General features: G+C 44.4%; 1 protein-coding gene and 1 long non-coding RNA gene across 10 annotated transcripts in view; one reads left to right on the top strand and one right to left on the bottom strand.

Annotated features, from left to right (window-relative positions):
• AFDN (afadin, adherens junction formation factor) overlaps positions 1-18,284 on the bottom strand; it is a 133,774-nt gene extending 115,490 nt beyond the window's left edge. For 7 of the 8 annotated variants that reach the window (XM_081250838.1, XM_081250841.1, XM_081250842.1 and 4 more), the window contains exon 1: positions 17,886-18,284. In XM_081250838.1, the coding sequence (XP_081106964.1) occupies positions 17,886-17,990 (105 nt within the window). In that variant the 5' untranslated portion in view covers positions 17,991-18,284. Of the gene's footprint in view, positions 1-6,401; positions 6,594-17,885 lie in introns of those variants that run through there. The other variant, XM_081250845.1, reaches the window with a different exon arrangement.
• A 203-nt stretch (positions 18,285-18,487) lies between these two features.
• LOC308626055 lies at positions 18,488-20,175 on the top strand. Of its 2 annotated transcripts, XR_014017191.1 has the most exons (3): positions 18,488-19,147; positions 19,254-19,295; positions 19,430-20,175. It is a non-coding gene; the product is annotated as an uncharacterized lncRNA (long non-coding RNA). The 2 variants fall into 2 exon arrangements; XR_014017190.1 differs by lacking the exon at positions 19,254-19,295.
• The last annotated feature ends 2,555 nt before the right edge of the window (positions 20,176-22,730 follow it).

Here is a 22,730-nt window from a genome sequence, read left to right as displayed (position 1 = left end):
GAGCAAGGCCCCAAGCAGAAGCCTGGTGGGCACATCTGAGAAACAGCGAGACCACTGCTGCTAGAGCAGAATGAGACGGGAAAATACAGCATTAGACCTTCTCAGAAAACAGCATCGTGCTGGGCCTTTGGAGGCTGAGGTACACTCTGAGTAACAGTAAAGCCACTTGAGAGCCTGAACAGAAAACTGTATTATTAACTTAAGGTTTAGAAGTGTTATCTCTGCATGGGAAACAGACTGTGAGGGGGGCAAAGGTAGACAATGGGAGGGAAAAAAAAAAAAAGCAAGAGGTTACTGGAGCAACCCAGGTGAGAGAGGAGGCCCTCCTGGACCGGGCCAGCAGCAGGCAGCTGGGATGCTGAGGACGAGCGAGACGGTGAAGATGCCTGGAAGGCAGAGCTGCCAGGTTCTGCCGCGGCCTGATGGAACGGGAGGTCTGCGAGCTGGAACGGGGGTAAGGCTGGGGCGTGAGAAGCGAGCCAAGCGGAGGGCCAGCTGGTGCTCAGGCGGGGAGGCCGCAGGGGATGCAGGTGTGCGCGGAGTGGGGAGTCAGCACTGGGGCCGGACACGTCCCTTCAGGGCAGTGAGCACACCTGCAGATACAAGCTGGGCCGCGCCGGCACCTGAAGCCCTGAGAAGGAAAGAGCTCCTGTGGGGCAGAGGGGAGGACACGGCCAGACCTGGGCGCTCCTCCCCGCGGCAAAGGGCAGCTGAGCAGACCCGGAGGCCAAGTGCAGATGGGGGGGGCGAGGCAGGCCGGAGGGGCGCGAGGTGGTGACGGATCCGGCGGTTTGAAGGTCACTGGTTTGGGTGAAGTCGAGGGTTGAGCAACTTAGGGTGAAAAGCAATGACATAGTTCTAAAATTTAACTTTCATCTTTAAAATCAGACTATTTAAATCGATAGCAAAGTAGAGCTGTACTTCACGGTTTTCTTCTTTTATAGGTGGCTGGTCACATCAACCAAATAAGCAAACCGGCAAAATAATCACATCATTACTGATTGTCTTAACAAGGCAGAATCAGTCGGCAGAGTTAAACAACATTTGGTCCACACACGCGCGCGCGCAGTGCTAACGATGACTTTACAACGAGCGATTCCCCTGAAAAAGCCATTTACTAGGCATCCAGTACGCTACCTCTCCCCCAAATCACATAGAAGATTCTAAAAGATAACACCAGGAAACAAAACCACCTGTTTTTTTTTAATGCTAATCATCATTTTTTAACATATTAATTTCTTTACTGTGATGTTTATAGAAATAACATAAATTGAAAAAAATACATACCATATCACTAAAACAAATCAAATCAATTAGAAGCAAGTTTTAAGTAGTCAGATAACCTTAACTATTTACAACTAACAATAAAGCTAATTTCTGCAAAGCTCATGACTTAGTTTTGAACTTCTAAAGTTCATACTCTGGTTTTTGGAAAAGGTTTTAAGTTCAGTTACTGCTAAAAAGGAAAAACATACCCCTAAAGTTCATTCTGAGAATCTTCTCAATGCATAAATAAATAAAATCATTAAAGTAAAATTAATTTAGCATTTTTATAGTTATATTGAAAACTAGGGACATAAAGCAAAGCTCCAAACTAGTTCAACATTTAAAGACCTTAGAAACAAACCTATCTATGTGTAAGCCTCCTTCTAATACTATATAGTCTGGTGGTGAAGAGTTTAATAGATTTGAGCCTGATCTAAGAAAAAAAGACTGTCCACACGCTTACAAAATATGGTAATTACTAAATGTAAAAGGAAAGAGATAGAAGCTCTCAGTTGTAACTCAAGCTAAGATAGCTACAATTTCAAAAACAGGTGCTCCCTTGATCTTTTAGCTACTTTTCAAGTACATAAAAAATGAAGAAGGAAATGAGCCAGTAAAATACATTCACTTGCGGATATAAAATTAGAAGACCAAAATGACTAAGTAGAAAACAAAAATTTTTAATACAGAGTAAAACGTCAATATGCATTTGTACAAATTGAAAAGATTAAAACAAATACCCCAACAGAAAAAGGGATACTTCACCTAAAAAGTATAATGGCCAGTGAATTCGTGAAAGACGCTCTACCTGAACAATGAACAAGGAAATGTGAAGTTTGAAACCGATGACCTTTTAACTGTCAGACTGAAAAGAGATTGGTTCCCAATATACAGCATTAGGTAAAGGACCATACCCACAACCATGGGGGTATGAACTGCAAAGCCTTTTATGGTAAGAATTTGGCAAAGTCTATCAAAATGTTCTGTGTGTACAGCCCTTTGATGTAAATTCTGCTTTTAGAAATCTATTTTATAGAAATACAACTACAGAAAGAGATGTTTGCAAAATGTTCACAGGAACGTTACTGAAACATTGTATTGCAGAGCGTGAATAGTATGACTAGTACGCGGAATATTAATTACATAGCTGTCAAAAATTAACAGAATTTTATATAGGTGTTATAAAGGTGTCTATAGCTTCCTTTTGAGTAAAAATAAGTCACTTACTACTCACCTAAAAAGTCTTACTTAATTTTAATTCTCCAACAGCCACTATCCCAAGGAGGTTCTGCTCCTGGGGCCAGTCAGACACTGAACCGTCAACACAAATGTACCCGCAGAAGGTTCTAACTAGAGATCACAGCTCTAGGTGAAAAGCAGCGGCATTTTTCCGTAAAGAATCTGTTACTTCTTACGATGTGCTGCCAAGCCGTTAGTCTCTGCGATGAGCTACGCACGTTTCAGAAATTCCCTAATTCCTAGAGTACAATCACGCCAGGCCCCTGTCTTCTTGCAGAGACCCCACAGCAACTCTGAAACACTCGTGGCGCAGGAGAGGAGGAGAGAAGGCGGCACAGGGGAAGCGGCCACCAGGACACCAGCCCTCCCACGAACCACCACCCCGCGGTTCCCATGACCCAGCAACACCAGCAACAGGTGCCGGTACCTGCGCGAGCGCGCCGGCTACAGTCAGCGTCTGAAGTAAGTGCGCTGTGTCAGCTCCGGCCCACACCAACCTGCCCGCTAGACCTCAGGATGATGGTCCCATACTTAATTACAGGTCTTTTCTGAATTAAAGAAATAAGGAGGGCTTCCCTGGTAGCGCAGTGGTTGAGAATCCGCCTGCCAATGCAGGGGACACGGGTTTGAGCCCTGGTCCAGGAAGACCCCACATGCCACGGAGCAGCTAAGCCTGTGCGCCACAACTACTGAGTCTGCGCTCTAGAGCCCGCGAGCCACAACTACTGAGCCCGCACGCCTAGAGCCTGCGCTCCGCAACAAGAGAAGCCACTGCAGTGAGAAGCCCGTGCACCGCAACGAAGAGCAGCCCCCGCTCACCGCAACTAGAGAAAGCCCGCGCGCAGCAACGAAGACCCAACACAGCCAAAAATAAATAAGTAAAATAAATAAATAAATAAATAAAATTTATTTAAAAAAGAGATGCTTGTACATGTTAAAAAAATAAAATAAGTAGAGGACAGAGTCCAACGTTAAAATACTTACAACCCCAAGAAAGAAGAGCCAAATGGAGTCACCCAGGGGAAACCAGGGAAGGTGAAAATGCACAAATACCATTACAAAGAAAAAGCGGGGGGCAAATAAAGTCTTCTGTGGTCCTACAATGGGCAACTGGTTTTGGCAATTAGGAAACCAAGGCTACCTCGAGAAAAGCAGTTTAGCAGGCTAGGAGGATTGAAAGCAAGAAGGCAGGGATGAGATGAGTTACAAGGTGGCAGATCACAGAACAGAAAGCTCAGCACGAGACACCTTCGCTCCAAACCTTCCCCCTGGGCTGGACAGCAATGTGCTCTCCTCCTGTACTGGACTCGGATGGCCTCCAGCTTTCCGTATGCTCGACCTCGGAGAGTTTGGTTCTCAAGCTTTGTGACCTAGGTCCTTTCTCTCCTGAGGCTCACCCGGCCTTGGCTACCTTCCAGCCACACCCTTCTCCGCCATCCCCTTCCTCTTAGCTGTTTATGCAGGAAACTTCTACCTGGACATTCATAAGCACCTCAAATTCAATGCATCTCAAAGACGACTTTTTACTTCTCCACCCAAATCTAACCTACCACTTGTTTTTTTTTTTTTTTTTTAACTCTGGCTAAGGGTACCACTACCTACCTAGTAGCTAAGTACAAACCTGGAATGATCCTGGACAACTTTTTCTCTTAAACCATCTCCTTGCCACTCTCCAAATCCCAACTGTACCTCCTCAAGTTTCATCCTCTCCTTCCACGTGAACTGCGGCCTTGATCCCACAGACACACCTGCCATAAACCCTGTCAGCCTCCTGCCTCCAGGCCCGCCCTCCCCGTGCCCTGTAGACTCTGACACCAGAGAGGCCAGGCGCGCTCAACTGCAAACTTCATCGCCTTCTTTCATCTGCAACGTTCTCACCTTAGCTTACAAGGCCCGCAAGAAAGCAGCCCTGTTAACACCTGCAGCTCCACAGCCAGCAGCTGGCACCTTGGCCCGCACGAGCCAGCGGGCACACTCGTCCATCCAGAGACACACGGACACACACTAGGCCATGCTGCAAAAACAAATGAACCCAAGAGCTCAGTGGCCACAACTCCAAAGTTTCATTTCTCTCTCATGATCACTCTGTTCCAGCATTCTTCATCAGCCCCAGCCTGGGATACACTAATTCATGGAAGAGGGAAGAGCAGTAACAGAAGCATGGATGTGGGACCTAAAGCTGCTGCTCAGAGTGGCGTGTCACTGGCCAAAGCAAGCCACGTGGTCAAGCCTGGTGCCAAGAAGGCAAGGCCCTACGATCCTCTTTCAGGGAGGAGCAGAAAGTAATGAGGAACAAGCCAGCCTGCAGGTCACCAATGCACCTGCATGTTCACGGGCACAAAAACACATTCAACCAGATTGAATACTTTTAAATAAGTTTTCCACCTTTTCTACAAATTCCTCAGGACTCAGAGTAAACATTTCCTAAAATGAACTCAGTGAAGCTTTGCTGACCTGCCCTCTAGGAAAGGTGCGGTGCCCACGTGCTCCCCTGGCCCCCACGTGCTCCCCGACCCCCAGGTGATCCCCTGGCCACGAGGTGCTCCCTGGCCCCCAGGTGCTCCCCGGGCTGCCACACCTGTTTACTGTGCCCACCCACGTACTCCCCCAGCCCCCCATATGCTCCCCTGGCTCCTCCAAACCGGCACACAGGTGTCTCCCTTGATCGCTGCCGCCCCGCAGGTATCAGATGAACACATATTTGCTGCACTAGTAATGCTCTTTGCCAGGAACACCCTCTCCTGATCCACAGGGAAAACTCCCCATCATCTCAAGACCCATCTCCACAGTCTATAAAGAGGCCCCTGCCCCCCAGCATCCCAACGGAGCACTCACCACACTCCTGCCACGCCTTTCAGTCTACCTGCCACACTAGAATGGGAGCTACTTGAGAAGGGGATCAGGTGTCCACTAAGCTTTGCATGCTCAGCACTTATGCAGTGACTGGCACGAAGCAGGTGACCACTGAGTGAGTGCCCATGGGTATGTGGCAGCAGAGAGGGTCACAGGTATCGCGGGGGAGGCCAGGGTTCCACCTCAGGCCCAGGCGCCGTCGGCACCGCGGGCTACAGCTTAAGCTTTCTTCTTAGGGCACAATGGGGCCATTATTCAGAGTCTTGTTTCCCTTCCCTCCCTCAGATAGAGCATTACAGCTTTCTCTTGCGTAGGCCCAGTCCCTATAAACAAAGCCTAAAACATGGCGGCACTCAATAAATATTAGTCTGAATGAATGAATACTGCATTAGCCTATGACAAACCCAAGAGAAGTGTTAAAATGCCATAGTTTTAACAGGGCTAAGCCACTAAAAAAAGAAACAAATAAGCCACAGAAGCAATTTCTCACAGCACTCAGGCCCTGAAGTAAGTGCATAACCATTTCCAAAAATTTTGCTCACAAGTTCATAGAAGCAAACAAGAATTATCATTGTACTTAATGTAAAATCTGTAATGTTTCTCAAGAATCAAGCTGTTGATACCAATCACATGCATTTGTAATTACATACTAAAGATAAAATGTCTAAAAATGTCATTACACCAATAAAATGGAAACATTCCTGAAGCACTGGAAATTTGTTCAGAAGCTGTGCAAACCACAAACAAGTAATATTTAATAGTTTAGGCGCCACTCACTAAAAAAAAATTAATAACTTTAAAGTTAAATTATATTTTGTGCTAGAATATGAACCACAAGAATCGAAAGGCAAATGCAACATCAAACTGATACAAATAAGGAAAATACGATGGGTGACAACTTGAAGTTACATGCATGTAACTACCCTGTAACACTAGTTTAGTGAGTACACTTAGTTTGCTGTCATCACAAATTGGGTACGCTAACGCGTGGTTCCCATAACCAAATACTCAGCCCTTTGCTCATCAAAGAAAAGTACACTTACCTTCCCACCGAGAAACTTCCTCCATGCTTTACTATTTCTTTCAAGAAGAGAAAACATAGGCTGGTGACAGAGAAGTGTGTATGATCTCGGAGGCCCACTATACTGTTCTCCAAAACGGCAGTTTCTGCCTGGAATTCTCCCTTCCAGTTTGGGAACAGCAAATATTTACTCAGTAGAAGTTAGTTAGAATCGTCAGTAACCAACAAGGAATTAGCTCTAGAAGACTCTGTTGAAACTCCAATGTTACCTGGGGGGAAATTGCTAGGTAATATGTAAACAACACTTCATGAAGTTAAATTAACTGAGCCCCGGCAGTGAGGAGAACAAACAAGTTTTGCTTGTCATTTCATTTGAGGCACAGACCAGGAAAGGGCCGGGGCCACAGCCGGATCCAGAGTAAAGTCCAGAGGAAAGGCAGTGAAGGAGGCTCATGGAGAGGAGAGGGATGAAGTAAACCGGTGTGGGCAGATGGCTGGACTCCAGTCACCACCCTGCTGCCAGAAGAGGGTCTGAACTCAGCAGTGCCCAGAACCTCAGGGAGGTAGGGCCTTCCTTTCCTTCCCTCGGGCACAGGAACGCTATCAGTGAAGCTACCAAATTCTTGGTTACTGTACAAGATACAAGGTATCCAACAGTCTGCATACAGTTAGAAAATAAAATACGGCTGGCACCACGTTGACTACAAAACACAGAATCACCTGTCTCAAAGATAAAAGATATAATAGGGCTTTAAAAAGTCAGGATGAGGGCCTTCCTGGTGGCGCAGTGGTTGAGAGTCTGCCTGCCGTTGCAAGGGACGGGGGTTCGTGCCCCGGTCCAAGAAGACGCCACATGCCCCAGAGCGGCTGGGCCCGTGAGCCATGGCCGCTGAGCCTGCGCGTCCGGAGCCTGTGCTCCACAGCAGGAGAGGCCACAACAGTGAGAGGCCCGCGTACCACAAAAAAAAAAGTCAAGATGAAAATCCATACACTCATGTATATATAAGATATGCATACGTATGCACATATGCACATAAGGTTTCACTGTATCATGCCTGTGGTTCTTCCTTAAAATTAAGCTCTAAATTGTTCCATTTCTAAATTGCAGTGATCTTAACTCTCCAAATTCTCATCGTGGTTACAGGAAGGCTCTAGAGCCACACTACCTGGGTTCCGATCACTGCTCCCAGCTTACCAGTTCTACACCCTTGAGCAAGTTATTTGATCTCCCTGTGCCTTGGTTTCTTCAACCAAAATGGGACTAGCAAAAGTACCCACCTCACAGGATTGCTATAAAAACTAAAAGAGATAATACATGCAAAGCATTTACACTGTCATGTGTATAGACACTACACATTCACGAAATGTTAAGTATTATAACTGTTATCAGAATAACCTACGAAGCTTTTGAAAACTGGATTCCTGACAGACCTGGCTGATTAGATAATCTAAATAACATGATTAATAACATGATTCAGTACTGGTTAAAATGCAAATAATTAATAACCAAATACAACTAAATATACATGTATACTTCAAGTGCTTCCAAATATGCTAAAATAAGCACATAATAGAAAAAAAGCAAATGCATTAACTCCTTGATGTCTAACAACATTTTCAAGAATATACTTCAAAAGTAAAGCATAAAAGAAGATCATAAATGTTTTTTAGTGCATTTCCAGATCTACTGGTCTCAATTTTACCATCCTTGATATTTCCCAAATAACAATTTCATGAAGGTAATAAAAAATTATTTTTAAAAACCCAAATCAACACGTTTGGCACAAAAACACCTTAACTGTACTATGAACTCAACAAGGTCACCTTGGCCAAACCAGAATTAAAAACGCATTTCAAAATATTCGAGGTCCTAACTATGAAATGCGGTGCACACACTGTCCATGGCGCTCTGGGCAGGCCCCTCCTCTGAATAAGCAGAGCTCAGCTGATCTACAAAGGACTCATTCACAAAGTCACTCAGTCAGCAATTCAGGTTTCTGATCTGTATTTTATTACTCCGGTAAATTAGAACAAGGTGTCTATTAATAAACATGTCTCACTAAGTGGTTGAAAACAGTGCACCATCAAAATACTTTAGTAATACTATCAGTAGAAAGGAAATGGTCACCAAAGCTTCAAAATGAGCTTACACCTAGCCATGAATGAAGAACACAATATATCTGCTGCAAAAAAAGTTGCCACTGAGTAGCTAAATTAATCTTAAGTGTTGCTCATCTTTAACATAAATTCAGTATTCTAATATTTTGTTTTTACCATACGCATTTTAAAAAGTAATATGTTCACCTATTATTTATAAGCATTAAAATTCCATATCGTGCATGGCGAGTTTTAAAATATAAATACTACCTGTGCTGTCTGTCTCTCTCTCGGGAGATATATTAAAGCTAAGGGAAAATACAAACTGTTTTTTGGTTAAAAACAGTAGGAAAAAAACATCTTTATGGGATTCCCTGGTGGTGCAGTGGTTAAGAATCCACCTGCCAATGCAGGGGACATAGGTTTGAGCCCTGGTCCGGGAAGATCCCAAATGCCATGGAGCAACTAAGTCCGTGAGCCACAACTACTGAGCCTGCGCTCTAGAGCCCGCGAGCCACAACTACTGTGCCCGCGAGCCACAACTACTGAGCCCACGAGCCACAACTACTAAGCCCGCGAGCCACAACTACTGAAGCCTGCACGCCTAGAGCCCGTGCTCTGCAACAAACGAAGCCACCGCAATGAGAATCCCTCACACCGCAACAAAGAGTACCCCCGTTCACCGCAACCAGAGAAAGCCCACGAGCAGCAACAAAGACCCGACGCAGCCAAATATAAATAAATAAAATAAAATTTAAAAACAACAACAACAACAAAAAAACATCCTTACACAGCCAGTGGTTGGCACAATGCAGAGCTGATGTTTGGGAAGGAGAGACTGGAAAGGACAGACAAGCGCCTGAAGACATGAGCCCAGGTCAACAACACACCCACCAGCCACACTACGTGCCACTGTTCTGGCCCGGGAGGGAGTGGCCCAGGTCACAGCCTGAGTGAATCAGAGTAATAAAGCTTCACAGTCACTGCTTTAGCTAGGTTATGGCCAGTACCCTTCAACAGCAAAAATGTAAATGCTTGCATCTTATTACTGATAACTAAGAATTAAAATAGGTATTTATAAACAAAAATTAAGCAAATATATATGTAAAATAAATATATGTTAAAATCTACCTTTCTATCATAATGTCTTATGTTCACACTTTAAATGTTACATATATTAATTTTATAGCCCTAGTTGAAAAATACCATGAATACAGACTTTAATATCCACCTGAGAATATATTTTAAAAATCAGCCCAAACCAAAACTCTTAAAACCAATCACTAAGTATTCTAGGGTAGCAGCTCACAAACTGTAATCCAGGAATCCTTGGGGTCCCCCCCCAGACCCTCTCAGGTCAACTGTGAGGTCAACACTCTTTTCCTACGAATACTCAGGCAGTATCAGCCTCTCTCGCCATGTCGGCATTGACACTGACGGTAAACAGTAACGACAGGTGACTCTCGAGGCAGCACGTGACCACCGCTCGAGGCAGCACGGCAGGCTGTGCTAACGGTCCGTGTCTGTTTCGCTGCTACGCATTCACACCTCAAAAAAGGCCAGTTTCACGTGGACTCTTGAGTATATTGAACACATGTCCTATTTGCCAAAGTACGAAGCGCACACAAAGAACTTCCATGTATCAGAGTCCGATGGCTCTCTCAAGAAAAAGCACGTGTGCGACCGCGTAAACGTTGTGAACTGAGCAAGCCGCTTTTGTCACGGAACACCACTCCCACCTGGAAGAGCTGCTGACAAACTACAGTTATTCGGGTGTGGCTGTTGGGCCTTTTCTCAGAAACAAATGAAGCGAGAGCCCCTTCCTTCGAGTGCTGCTGTGGCAGGGCTGCCGGCAATAAAATCTGAGCTTTGACAGAAAACTAGGCCTTTTGAAAATGTGCCTCCACCTCTGAGCTTGAGAGCTTCCCAGTACTTAAAGAGTTTTCTAGTCAGTGATGATATTAACAAGGTGATAGTTTTATATTGTTTAAGGAAATGTATCAACATGTGGAAAATCCACATAGCTCAGTGAACCAATATTTTCCAAATGGTCAATGCATGATGGCACAAAACCACGCATGGGTACAAGATCCATTCAAAGTGCAAAACAGACAAATGGATCTTAATGTAACAGAATATGAAAAATATTTAAAACAATCTTCCAAAGGAGAATTGTGTACCAGAAATGAAAATACTTAGGTTCAAACTAGAAATCTTCATATAACTGATTCTTACTTTTACTACCAATGTCTCTTAAAAATAATCACCCCAATAATCCCCCCCAAGCACTTGCCAACACAAAAATTAAAGTGAAAAATCTAATGTAACATAACCTAAGCACTCATTAAGGAGCTCATGTAAAATCATGGTATATTGTAAACTTATGTAAAACCACGGTAGATTTTACAAGCATTTCTCTACAAGTCTGGAACACTCAGAAATTTATTCAGATAATAATATCAATACCTACCTAAAAATAATGTATTTGAAAGACACCTTCCCAAGGTATACATTTTATACCAAGTATGTATACTGGAAGAGTCACGCATTTTAAGAATACAGTGGTTTTTAAACATTTGATCGTGTCCAACGGTGACTGTATTGCTGCTTGCATTTCATTTTCTCTACTCAACATATGGAACTAGACCAGATTCAAAGCAAAAGGGGGGAAAACTGGCAACCTCCAGCCTCCGTACCAAAAGCTGATAACAGCAGCACAAAAAGAAATTATAAGATAGAAATTTTGTTAGTTCTCCTGCAAACATCAGGAAATAGGAAGTATAATAAGTCACCATGGAAAGTACCACTATTAGCAAACAAGGGTGAAGAGAAGGTACATTCTTGGGGCTTCCCTGGTGGCGCAGTGGTTGAGAGCCCGCCTGCCGATGCAGGGGACACGGGTTCGTGCCCCGGTCTGGGAAGATCCCACATGCCGCGGAGCCGCTGGGCCCGTGAGCCATGGCCGCTGAGCCTGCGCGTCCGGAGCCTGTGCTCCGCAAAGGGAGAGGCCACAACAGTGAGAGGCCCGCGTACCGGAAAAAAAAAAAAAAAGAGAGAAGGTACATTCTTTAAAGCAAAAAAATGGTTTAAATTTGCCAAAACCAAAGTCTGATTTTCCTTTAACAGAACATGTGTGAAATCAAGCAACAGAAAACTGTAAGCTATGATTCGGAATAAAAGACACCAGCTAGACTGCTCTTAACCAATAAAATACCCAAACGATAGTAACGAATGAGCATTTTTTTCTTGGGTCCTAATTTTGAGGGTCAAACTCTCTTCTACTCTGAATAACAGTGAAACTCTCAGGGGGAGTTTTAGGAAGCTGGGCGAGACTTCTCCTTTGGAAGCACCTGTCCCACTGTTTGTACTGCCCGACGGTAGCAGAACCAGATTCAACAGTGACATGTCCTCTTCCAGTTTACTCCGTCCAACCAAAATGGAAAATGGCTTTCTTTAAAAACACAAAGAAGTGAGTGATCCTGTCCAGCGTGCCGAGATCAAATGGGCACGAACAGCACTAGTAAAGTCAAGGAAGTCCAAAACCTCAGGAATGGAAAAAACAAACAATTAAAGCAAGTTCATCTTGTTCACGCCAAAGAGTGAACCCCCCTCACGCCTGTCATCCTGGTGTGATCAGTCCTCACAACAGTGCTCCACAGGTCAACCCAACTACGATGCAGTGACCGCCCTGAGAAAGCAAAGCATGCTGTGTGTATCCAACCTAAAAACATGACAACGCAAACAACAGCGACAAAGGTTCACAACTTTTTTTTTTTTTTTTTTTTTTTTTTTTTTTTGCGGTATGTGGGCCTCTCACTGTTGTGGCCTCTCCCGTTGCGGAGCACAGGCTCCGGACACGCAGGCTCAACGGCCATGGCTCATGGGCCAAGCTGCTCCACGGCATGTGGGATCCTCCCAGACCAGGGCACGAACCCGTGTTCCCTGCATCGGCAGGCGGACTCTCAACCACTGCGCCACCAGGGAAGCCCCCACAACTTATTTTCTGTAAGCTACACAACATACTTTTTCCTTAACATTAAACTTCTTTTGAGTGAAAGCACAGAAATTTTGGCTATTTTCCAGTCACAGTAAACTATTCAATCTCGGTTCCTGTAAGTAATTTCATTCATGACACACAACTGTAAAACTGCAAGTATAAAATTCAAATTATCCTTATCTTTTGGGATCAACTGATACTGGGAAAATACTTTCCTGGCTTCCATGTGAACTACTGATACTTCTCTATGTACTTACTTTAACTTTATGAAGTACATTCACTTTCTGAATTAAATGTATTATCATTCTGGTCAATCACCTATGCCAAAATGATAAGTGAGCTTTTATATTTTTATTGTTGTAGAACAAAATCTCAACCAGATGACTTGAGACAGACAAGCCAATACCCCCCCCACCAGTCCTCAGCCTGCTTTATTTAGACCCCATCCATGACCCCAAATATAAGGAAAAGCTCCAGCTCGTGCACAGCTCCTGCATAGAGATGGTCCACCTTGACAACACGCTCACACCTACCGTCACGTCATACCTGTGGGACACTGACTGGAAGCCACCAATGGATTTCCAGGGCCTGCCAGCCTGTCAGTGTCAGCCAAGGACTGGGACACGCCCAGACCTGGTAAGTGGGGTCTGTGGGATCTGGCTCACTGCTTAGTATCTAACTTACAAATGTAAGTATAGGTCAAACAAAATTTATCACCATCCTAGGCATCGTCAAGGTGAAGGAGCGTATCCGAAATACAATTAGCCAGGAAACTAATAGCAACAGCAAAATTCTGAACAAAAATCAACAGACTCTACCTAACCTGAAAATAATTTTCAATTAAGAGGTCAGTTTAATGTTCCATAAATATTACTCACATATACATTTTATGTATAATAATGGAAAGCAAGCTAATATCAAAATAACTGCTATATTATTTATTAGCATTTTCTGATATTACACCCAAGTTCAAGTCTGGTAAAACTGTTTATAAACAAATTAATCTATGCCACCAGAATAATAACCAACCACTAATAATAATGCCTTATACACTACAACTGCTCAATGAAATCCTTAATGACATAACCCTAAACCTTGTTCTCTTAAACACCCCACCACCTTGGTACCATATCCTGATCTTCTGCAAATCAAATTTTTTCATGAATATGAAAGAACCACTTTTGCTATTCTACTATTAACCACAATCAAAAATTGATAGTTCTAGAAAAGCCTACACTTACAACACTTACATTCCATTAAGTCTATAAATTGCATAAAGTAAAATTATTTTTCATTGGCAGGAGCACAGCAAAGTGAAGCTAGTCAAGATGCCCCTTCAGTTACAAGGTAAGGAAACAATGTGAGACACAGCCTTGACCTCATACCCACAAGCACACACCCACAAACATAAATTGTAACCAATTATTACAGGGAAAAAAAGTAAAGATTTTTTTAAAAGGAGCAGAGATGCCTATAAATAGTAAAAACACATCACTGGCAACTGCCTATCTCATTATACATTAATCACCAGAAATACAGACCTTCTAATGTACAAACGTTTAATAATACAACTGTTGTTTTCAAAATAGTTTCCAATATAGTTAAGTTGTATGATAAAGCATAGTTACAACCTAAGCATTAGTCTGAAATACAGATTTAGCTCTAAGTTATGCAATTACTACTACTTCATCTGAAGACTGCCTACTCCACCTCTGCTGACAAACTGGAAGTTATTTTTTACACACACCTCTGGGTAATATGAATCACCACATTACTTCTCAAAATTAATCAGAATATTAAAATATAACATATTTACCTTTAATAAAGGATATACGGGTATCCACACAAATTCTAGGTTACTTTTTTCCCATCAATGCAAAAAGAAGGCAATGAATTCAGTAAGTAATAAAACAAATGACTTTAAGAAATGTCTCATGAAGTGAAGCGGTCAACTACCTAGCATGGTTTTTGCATTTAGGTGTAAACTTTATGCAAAAGAATAAGACTTGAAAAGATAAATCTTTAAGATCCTAACAGACAATTTCACTAAGTTTTAAAAAAGCATGTATCTTGTTTTGTCAAGAATAAAGGTACACACGAAGGAAGCCATATTCAGTATTCTTCCCACAAAATATTTACTGAGCACCTACCATGTGACAGCCATAAAACTGTTTAAAACAATAAAACTCTAAGCTCCTGCCTTCATGCAATCAGAGAGGGATTCAGACAAACCAACGGCTATAATAACAAAATTGGGATAAGTTAAACAACAGAACACCAAAAAACAACACGGAGACCTTTGGGTAACTAGAGAAGCCCTCTTCTGAGGAGGTAATGAGATGAGGAACAAGAACTCTGCCATAATAAATAATCAGAAATCCCTAAAGGAAATAAAGACTTAACATCAAAAATAAGAAAAGGACAGGCAGAACTAAAAGGCTCTCAGAAGCATTTATTATGAGCTATAGTTTCCCATAGTAATCAAGATATTAATTCAGCTTAACATCAATCTCCTGGTGAGAAAACATCAACTTTAAGTTTAGATCATCAACTCTCATTTTAAATTCCAAAAGGACCTGGGATCCAGAGTGAGGAAGGGGTTGAAAAATACACAATGATAAACTATAACTTGCTTTTTCTTTGGAAGCCCTTTTACACACAAAGGTGAATATGAAGCAAACTTAACCAAGTTGATTTTAAAACACACTCTAATGCTCTTTAAAAGTGAATGTAACGCAAAAAGCCAAGTTTATCATCTTCCTAAACACAGACACCCCAGATCAGTGGTTATCCAAGGCTGCCTGAAACCAATCACAGATGATCTATAGTTATATAATTTGATAACAGATATTGATCACTGTAACCCCTAAAAAAGCAATCAAAAGAAAACAAAGCACAACTAAACTCTCATATATGTACATAAAAAAAGATGATCCAAATATATAAATATAAGGCTTAAATCATATTCCTACAAATCAAATTCTGCAGTAAATTTGCTCAACATTTACTGACCATAATAAAGGCCAATATAATGGTTACATTCTTGTAGAAAACTAAGAACAATGACTTGTGATGGACAAATAGAGTAAAAATTCATTATTTCTCAGATAGTAAAAAACTGCAGACAACAAAGTTTAGATAAAGCAAACCGAAACTGCTGGCCTTGAAACAGTGATTTAGAGAATTATTAACTTTAGTTTTTACCTACATCATAATGAAAAATACATGCTAAATGCGAAGCTTAAATTTCCAAGACCACAATAACTTAATAGTATGCAAAGGTTCTCCAGAAAACAAAAAGTAAAGTGTGAACTAGGTATTAGATAACGTAAGAGCTAAGAAAATAACATACAGGTATTTTAAAAAACCAACTTATTTCATTATGAAGAGCTTTCTAACATAATCCTGGAGAATCATTTCTAAAAATTGAAATGTTCAGATATAAGTGGGGAGGAAAAACTACTAAATGAAATATATAATCATATAAAAGTTAAAGGAAATGTCCTTTAACTTTTGCTTTGCTTCAACACGTGTGCACAGCAACTTTTCACCCACAGAATAACTAGGAAAAGAGTAGCTCTCCAAATGAGAGGCCAGTTTTACGTTAATAACTACTCGTATATCTAAAAACATAGAGAAAAAGTTTCAATCGAGTGCTTAAAAATAGAATTAATAAAATCAATTAACTCTAATCTGTTTTTGATTCAGGATTTTTTTAAATGCCAATGCAATTTAAAATCCCAAAGAGTAAACTGAATTACCTATTACTAAACTGAAAAACTATTCCTTTTCACGACCAGACTTGGGAAATCTCTGAAAAAAAATATATAAATAGGTCCATTCAAACAGAAAAAAACAACTATCTACCAAAATAATATTTTACATCCGAATTTTTAAAGCCAGAGAAGAAAGATGAACTCATTATTCTGAAAGACAACATAATCCTGAAGGCCAAATTACTGCAGTCACCTTTCAAAAGACGTGCTAACAAGCCTATGAATGAACACTTAACTACATATTATCAATTTGCTTACTAGCACCTAACTCATTAAACCATTCGAGAAGAGCTGTGAATCAGGAGTAACTCAGTATCGGTGTTCAAACTGGCAACCTGAACCTAATAATTTATATTAGTATTCAACTAAGGAGTAAGATAAATGGCTCTGCCCAGGAAGACATAAGAAATGGATCTTTCCCACCACAGGCAAAATCAAGACGCTGAAAAGGTGAAGGTCAAGTTTACTCAGAAATATAAACTGGGGTTTAATGATAGGGATTAAATTTCATGAGAATGTTCAAATTTGCCAAACAGGATTGCTGCCCAAAAGCTGGCATTTTAGTAAATAATACTAACTTTGAACTACCTACTACAACAAATCAGAAACAGATGCTATTAAAATAATTTCCTAAGAGGACGTAAATCCTCTGTAAGGTGTATTTCGTGTGGCTAAAGTCTGTGCAACTACAGCCTGAGAAGCAAGCACAGCTCTGAGCGCTCGCTGGGATGAATCGGTTTTCAGGGTCCCTCCCTGACCCTCACCTCCACTCCCATCCCCCACCTCCCCCAGACCAGCGGATGGGGACCAAACCTATTTTTCTGTTTGTTTTTTTAACTGTTGGGAACTCTTTCAGCAGCTTTGCTATAAACAAGTACCATTGTCCCAGGCCAAGAGCAAGAGAGATTTCCTCCTTTTCCAGGAGCACGCCCAGGACCAGCCACCACCACCACCCCCGCCCAGCCCCTCCCCCAGCCCCCTCCCCCTCCCTCGATCTTCACCCCCCGTCCGGACCCCCTCCCTCGATCGTCTCCCGCCCCCCCGTCCGGGCCCCCTCCCCCAGCCCAGGTCCTCTGCCCCACCCCCTCCCTCGATCTTCCCCCCTCCCGGTCCGGGCCCCCTCCCCCAGCCCAGGTCCCCTCCCCCTCCCCCTCTCCAGCCTGGGTCACCGCGGACGCGCGCACGGCCGGCGCGGGGAGGGGCGCCCTCCCGTCCACCTGAGCGCAGGCAGCGAATGGGAGGAAACCTTCTTTCCACGGGAGTTCAATTCCGGGCCGCGTTATCAGCAGAGCCGCACAATTGAAACAACTAGCCCGATATTTACTTTACGCTCCCGGCCGCCAACCCCCAAGTTACAAACCCACCGCGGCCGCCGCGGTCACATGCTCGCGCGTCCCGGTGACAAAGGTCCGCGAGCCCGGGCCGAGCGCCGCGACCCCGGCTGAGGGCGGGGAGACCCGCGAACGACGTCCCCGCCACGCCCGCCTCCCCCGCCCCCCGCCGGGGCACAGGTGACCGCGCTCCGCCCGCGCCCGGCGCGGCCACCCCGGGTCCGGGGGCGCGGCCGGCGCGGGAGGGGGTCCCGGGGGGCGGAAGGGCGTCGCCGGGGAGGGGGGGACCCCGGCCGGCTGCGTACCTCGGTGGGCTGGCTGATCTCGAACAGGTCCAGCCGGTTGGCGTTCCAGTGCTGGATGATGTCGGCCAGCTTCCGCCGCTCCTCGTCGCGGCCGCCCGCCGACATCCTCCGGCCGCGATCGCCCGCCCGCCCGGGCCGCCGCGGGGTCGGGGCCGGGTCGGGGTCGGGCGGGGGGCCACGCGCCTAGGTCTGCGGGCCCGGCTCGGGGCTCGGCCCCGCCGGCCGGCGCCCCGCGCTCCCGGCTCCCGGCTCCTCGCGCCCGGTTCCGCGATCCCGGCTCCGCGGCCGCGTCCGGCCGCCTCAGCTCTCGAGCTCTTGGGCTCCGCGGGCTCCTCAGCCGCCTCCACCGGCCCCGCTCCCCGCTGCAGCCGCCTGCCCGCCCCGCGTCAGCCCGCCGGCCGGTGTGTGCCCCGAGCGCCCGCCCGCACGCGCCGCCGCCCCGCCCGCCGTGCGCGCCCCCGCGCCCGCGCGCCCGCGCCCGCACCTCCGGCCTCCGCTAGGTGATGCTGCGCCCGCCTGCGCGCCGCGCCGCCCGCCGGGCTGGGCTGGCTCCCGACGGTCGGTACCGAGTCCGACTGGTCAGCCAGGTTCGGACCGTATCGGTTCGAGCGGGCGGTACCGGGTCAGACGGGCGGGCGGCCGGGTTCGGACGGTACCGGGTTCAGACGGGCGGTACCAGGTCCGACCGGTGGGCGGGGCTCGTATGGGCGGTACCGGCCCGACTGGTGGGCCAGGTTCGGACGGTGGGTTCAGACGGGCGGGCTGGGTTCGTATGGTACCGTGTGGGGACGGGCGGCATCGGATCCAGCTAGTGGGTGGAGTTCGGATGGGCGCTGCCGGGTCAGACGAGCGGGCCTAGTTCGGCTGGGCGCGCTGGGCCGTGGAGGCCGCAGGGCTGGGACTCGCAGAGCCCCTCTGGGCGCTGATCGCACGGGGCCCCGCAGCGCCCCATTGCCGTGCGGGCTCCGCGGTGACTCCCGTCTGCTGGGCCTTCCTCCCGAGGGGGGGCGCGTCTGTCGTGGCGCTGCGGGTCCCCCCGCCCCGGGGCTGGGCCCCCACGTCGGTGTTGGTCCCACGGTGTCCGGTCGGAGCGGCCTCCTGGCTGTGTGTGGATCAGAAAACACGTCTTCTCGCAGCACCAGGTTGCAGCCTTAGGTGACGGGGTCCCTCGAGGTGCCCCCGGGCGCGGGGAGACGCCTTTCCACAGCGCTAGAGCCTCCGAGTGTCCCGGTGCCTCTGCAGACCTAACATTCATTTCAGCAGTAAGTTTCGTCCATTTAAGGAGTATTTATTTCATTAGGTGTTTTCTCTTTAATTCTCCTCCCCCCCGCCCCCCGCCAAAAAAAAAATTTTTTTTTTTGGCTGCAGAACACCTGCAAGCAGACATTTCCCCGTGCAGTGCTGGGCCAGGTGAAGTCAATCTCCTGTGTTATCTGTGATGTGTTGCAACAAAAACCTTCATCTCTGAAATACCACAGCTAAGTGATGAAAACAGTGAGCTGCATTTGACAAAGCCTCTTTATTTTTGTCATTGTCTTTTCCAGTGTGAGATGATTTTTCCCTCCACCAGATGGATTTCTCTTCTGGGAAAGACGAGAATTCTACCATCCCTGCTGGGTTCTGTCTTCAGCTCTCCTTTCTGCGGCACTAGTACAGTTCAGCTTCATAAGGAGGCTTTTCAGCAGAGAAGCCTGCGGGGTTGAACCAGTGCCATGGGGGAATGAATTCTTCAATAGATCTCTAGCCTCCTTTCTCAAAATTAAAATGTGGTGACTTGAGGAAAAGCATATGTATATAAACGACACATCTGTGTTCTGACATTCTGTTCCTTTATGCTTTTTAGTTCCTGCGCTTCTTTATAGACTCAAGTTGTTTTTTGTTTGGGGATTTTGTTTGTTTGTTTGTTGTGGTGAACACCACGGTGTCCATACAGCTCAGAACTGTCCAGCTAAGTTCCACACATGCCACGTGGGTCATCAGCTATAGTGTCAGCTGAATTGTAACAGTAAGAACTTTATTCCTGACTATGCTATTAGCAAGAATGACTTGGCTCTTAGAGCAAAGAATTAGTTTGCAAAGCCGGCAATTAGTTTGCTGGTGTCTGAAGTAAGTACATGTAGAAAATTTAGTATTGCTAGAAAATGAATATGGGCTCCCTGCAGTGTTGTTTTTGTAATAAACATGTGTAGCATACATGAAATGCCTACAGTTTGATGCAGGACATGTAGAAGGCTCTAAATCAATGTTAGATATTATTGTTTTTCTGACTCATTAAAAATCCCCATCGGCATTTTGTGTGGTTGGCGGATAAATATACAATTCATAGTAGGTCCCAACCAACATTAGTTTCTTGACAAAGGTTTAAAAGCAAGGTGAGTCTCATAGAATACGTATGATTATTAAATCATGAAGACTCTTAGAACTGGTATATTTAGGCCATGAAAACCTTCAAGCTAACAAATTCTTCTACTAATTGTAAGAAATATACTGAGCCATATGTTAATTTTGTAAGTACATGTGCTATCCATCTTCTGTTCTCATGGCACTGCTGAGTTCTGATACATTTCAGAAATCATATTTAAGTGCTATTCAAGAGATGCTGTATAAAAATTAAGTCACATGGGATTTTTTTTATTAAACCTGCCGTGTAGACAGAGGAACTAAGGTGTGGGGTGAGAGACCAGACCGAAGATAAACAAAGCTTCATTGGGTGAGGTTTAAATCAGATTTTTTAATCTGAGTACCCATTTAAAAAAATGTATTTTGCAGTGTATATATTTACCTTTTGGTTTTCTTTTTTTAAGTATTATTTTTAGCTACACTATTAAGAGCTATTTAAATCAGCACTGATCTACAAATAGTTCTAAATATCTCTAAAACTTAAACCTACTTAAAACCTTGCAGTATCATGTAATGGGGAAAAATATATAAGAACAAATAAATAATGAAAAATTTTAAATTCTGGTTAAGCTTTGAACATTTAAAAATATTTTTGGAAACATTATGAAAACCAGCTTCTGAGACCAACCAAATGGAATAAACTTATTCCTGCTGCAGTTTTCATAGGCTCTGGAAAATAGAAAATGTCAGGGAAAAGATCAGGAGCTTAATCCACCTCAGAAGAAAAAAATGGTACAAATATATTAATAATATTTAACTATATTAGCTATATTTAATGACCTATAGGTCATTTTCTAGCCACCAATATATTTCATATTTCAGTAAATTAACCAAATTTTAAAATATTTCATCCTGTAATTGTACAAAGCATCTTATAAGCTTTTTATTAGCTATATCAATTCAGAGGATGGTCTGTAAACAAAAATTAAAGGGATATAATAAAGTTTCAAATTGAAGAATTTCTAAGGTAGACTACCTTCCTCAGTAGCCTAAGCAAGTGAAAGTTAATTTAGTTAGCTAATCTAGAAAGTTAAATAACCAAACACTTCCTTTGCCTAACCCATGACTAAAAAGGTCAGTGTGGCTAATTTAGTTTAAAAAAAAAAAAAAGAAATTCCAGAGGATAAAGTCTCAAGAAATAAGTAGGGTATGTGCTACTTTATTGGATAAATGGAGAAATGTATCTTTAAACTCTTCTTCATTATATTCCAATGTTCCTGATATTTAGTTAAATTTTAGGTTACCTAATAGAATTCTCAGGAAACAAGATTTCAGAGAAAGAAGAGATATAAAAAAGCCCTTAAAATAGGAAGTTAATCTTACTTGTTTAAAAAATTAAATATTGGGGCTTCCCTGGTGGCGCAGTGGTTGAGAGTCCGCCTGCCGATGCAGGGGACACGGGTTCGTGCCGCGGTCCGGGAAGATCCCACGTGTCGCGGAGCGGCTGGGCCCGTGAGCCATGGCCGCTGAGCCTGCGCGTCCAGAGCCTGTGCTCTGCAACGGGGGAGGCCACAACAGTGAGAGGCCCGCGTACAGCAAAAAATAATAATAATAATAAAAAAATAAGAGTCTGTAAGAGACAAGAACAATAGTCTGGGAGAGGTCAGTCTTATCGGAATTCCAGGGGAACAGGGGGAATGGCAGAGAAGCATAATTAAAGCAATAAAAGCTGGGAATTTTCCAGAATGTGAGAAACAAGAGTCTTCAGATTAAAAGTGCTTTCAAACGTGGATCAGGATGAATGAGACTAAATCCACACCTGGACACAAAGTAGGGAAACTATAGGGTAAAAGGTCAAAGTGGGAATGGACTGAAAACGGAGGTAAAAGAGTAGTATCAAAGAGTGGACCCAGAAAATAGTCCCTGGTTTTGGGGGAGCAAATCGTATCTGAGAACACTTACTTCTAGCCCCTTGCTCACTTCTCTATATTCTAAGTGCCCTATTTCAGTCGAACCATGTCCACACTTTGGTGTGCGCAGGTGAGTGATCTCCAGCAATACCACAAAGATGTAGGTGAGCGCACACGGTACAAGACACAGGCAACCTCTGTCATTAGAGCTGTGTGGTCGGATCAGAATTTCCTGGGGAGTTTCTTTTGCAAATTTCTTATTGTAGAAGCATCTCGGTGATACATGCAGGCAAACTGAGAAACCCCTCCTCCATCCCCGCTCATCGCCCAGCTGCAGCAGTTATAGCACAAGCCTGCTGCGTGTACCTGCTGCCCTCTCCCCTCGTCGCCGGATTACTTTAAAACAAAAAACAGACATTGTGTTGTTTCATTAGTGTTTCAGATGTATCTTCAGAAGACGAGGACTATTAAAATATATATTCCCCTACTATTATTATACCTTGAAAACAATAAGAGTCATCAACTCTCGACTCTGTTCACATTTCAGAGGACTTTTTAAACCTATGTGTTTCCTCAGCCCAAAATCCCAGACACA

The sequence above is a fragment of the Mesoplodon bidens genome, assembly GCF_964165515.1.
Source record: "Mesoplodon bidens genome assembly, chromosome: 12".
In the NCBI taxonomy this organism is placed as follows: Eukaryota; Metazoa; Chordata; class Mammalia; order Artiodactyla; family Ziphiidae; genus Mesoplodon; species Mesoplodon bidens.
Note: the sequence above shows the minus strand (reverse complement) of the source record. Positions and strands in the feature narration are given on the sequence as shown.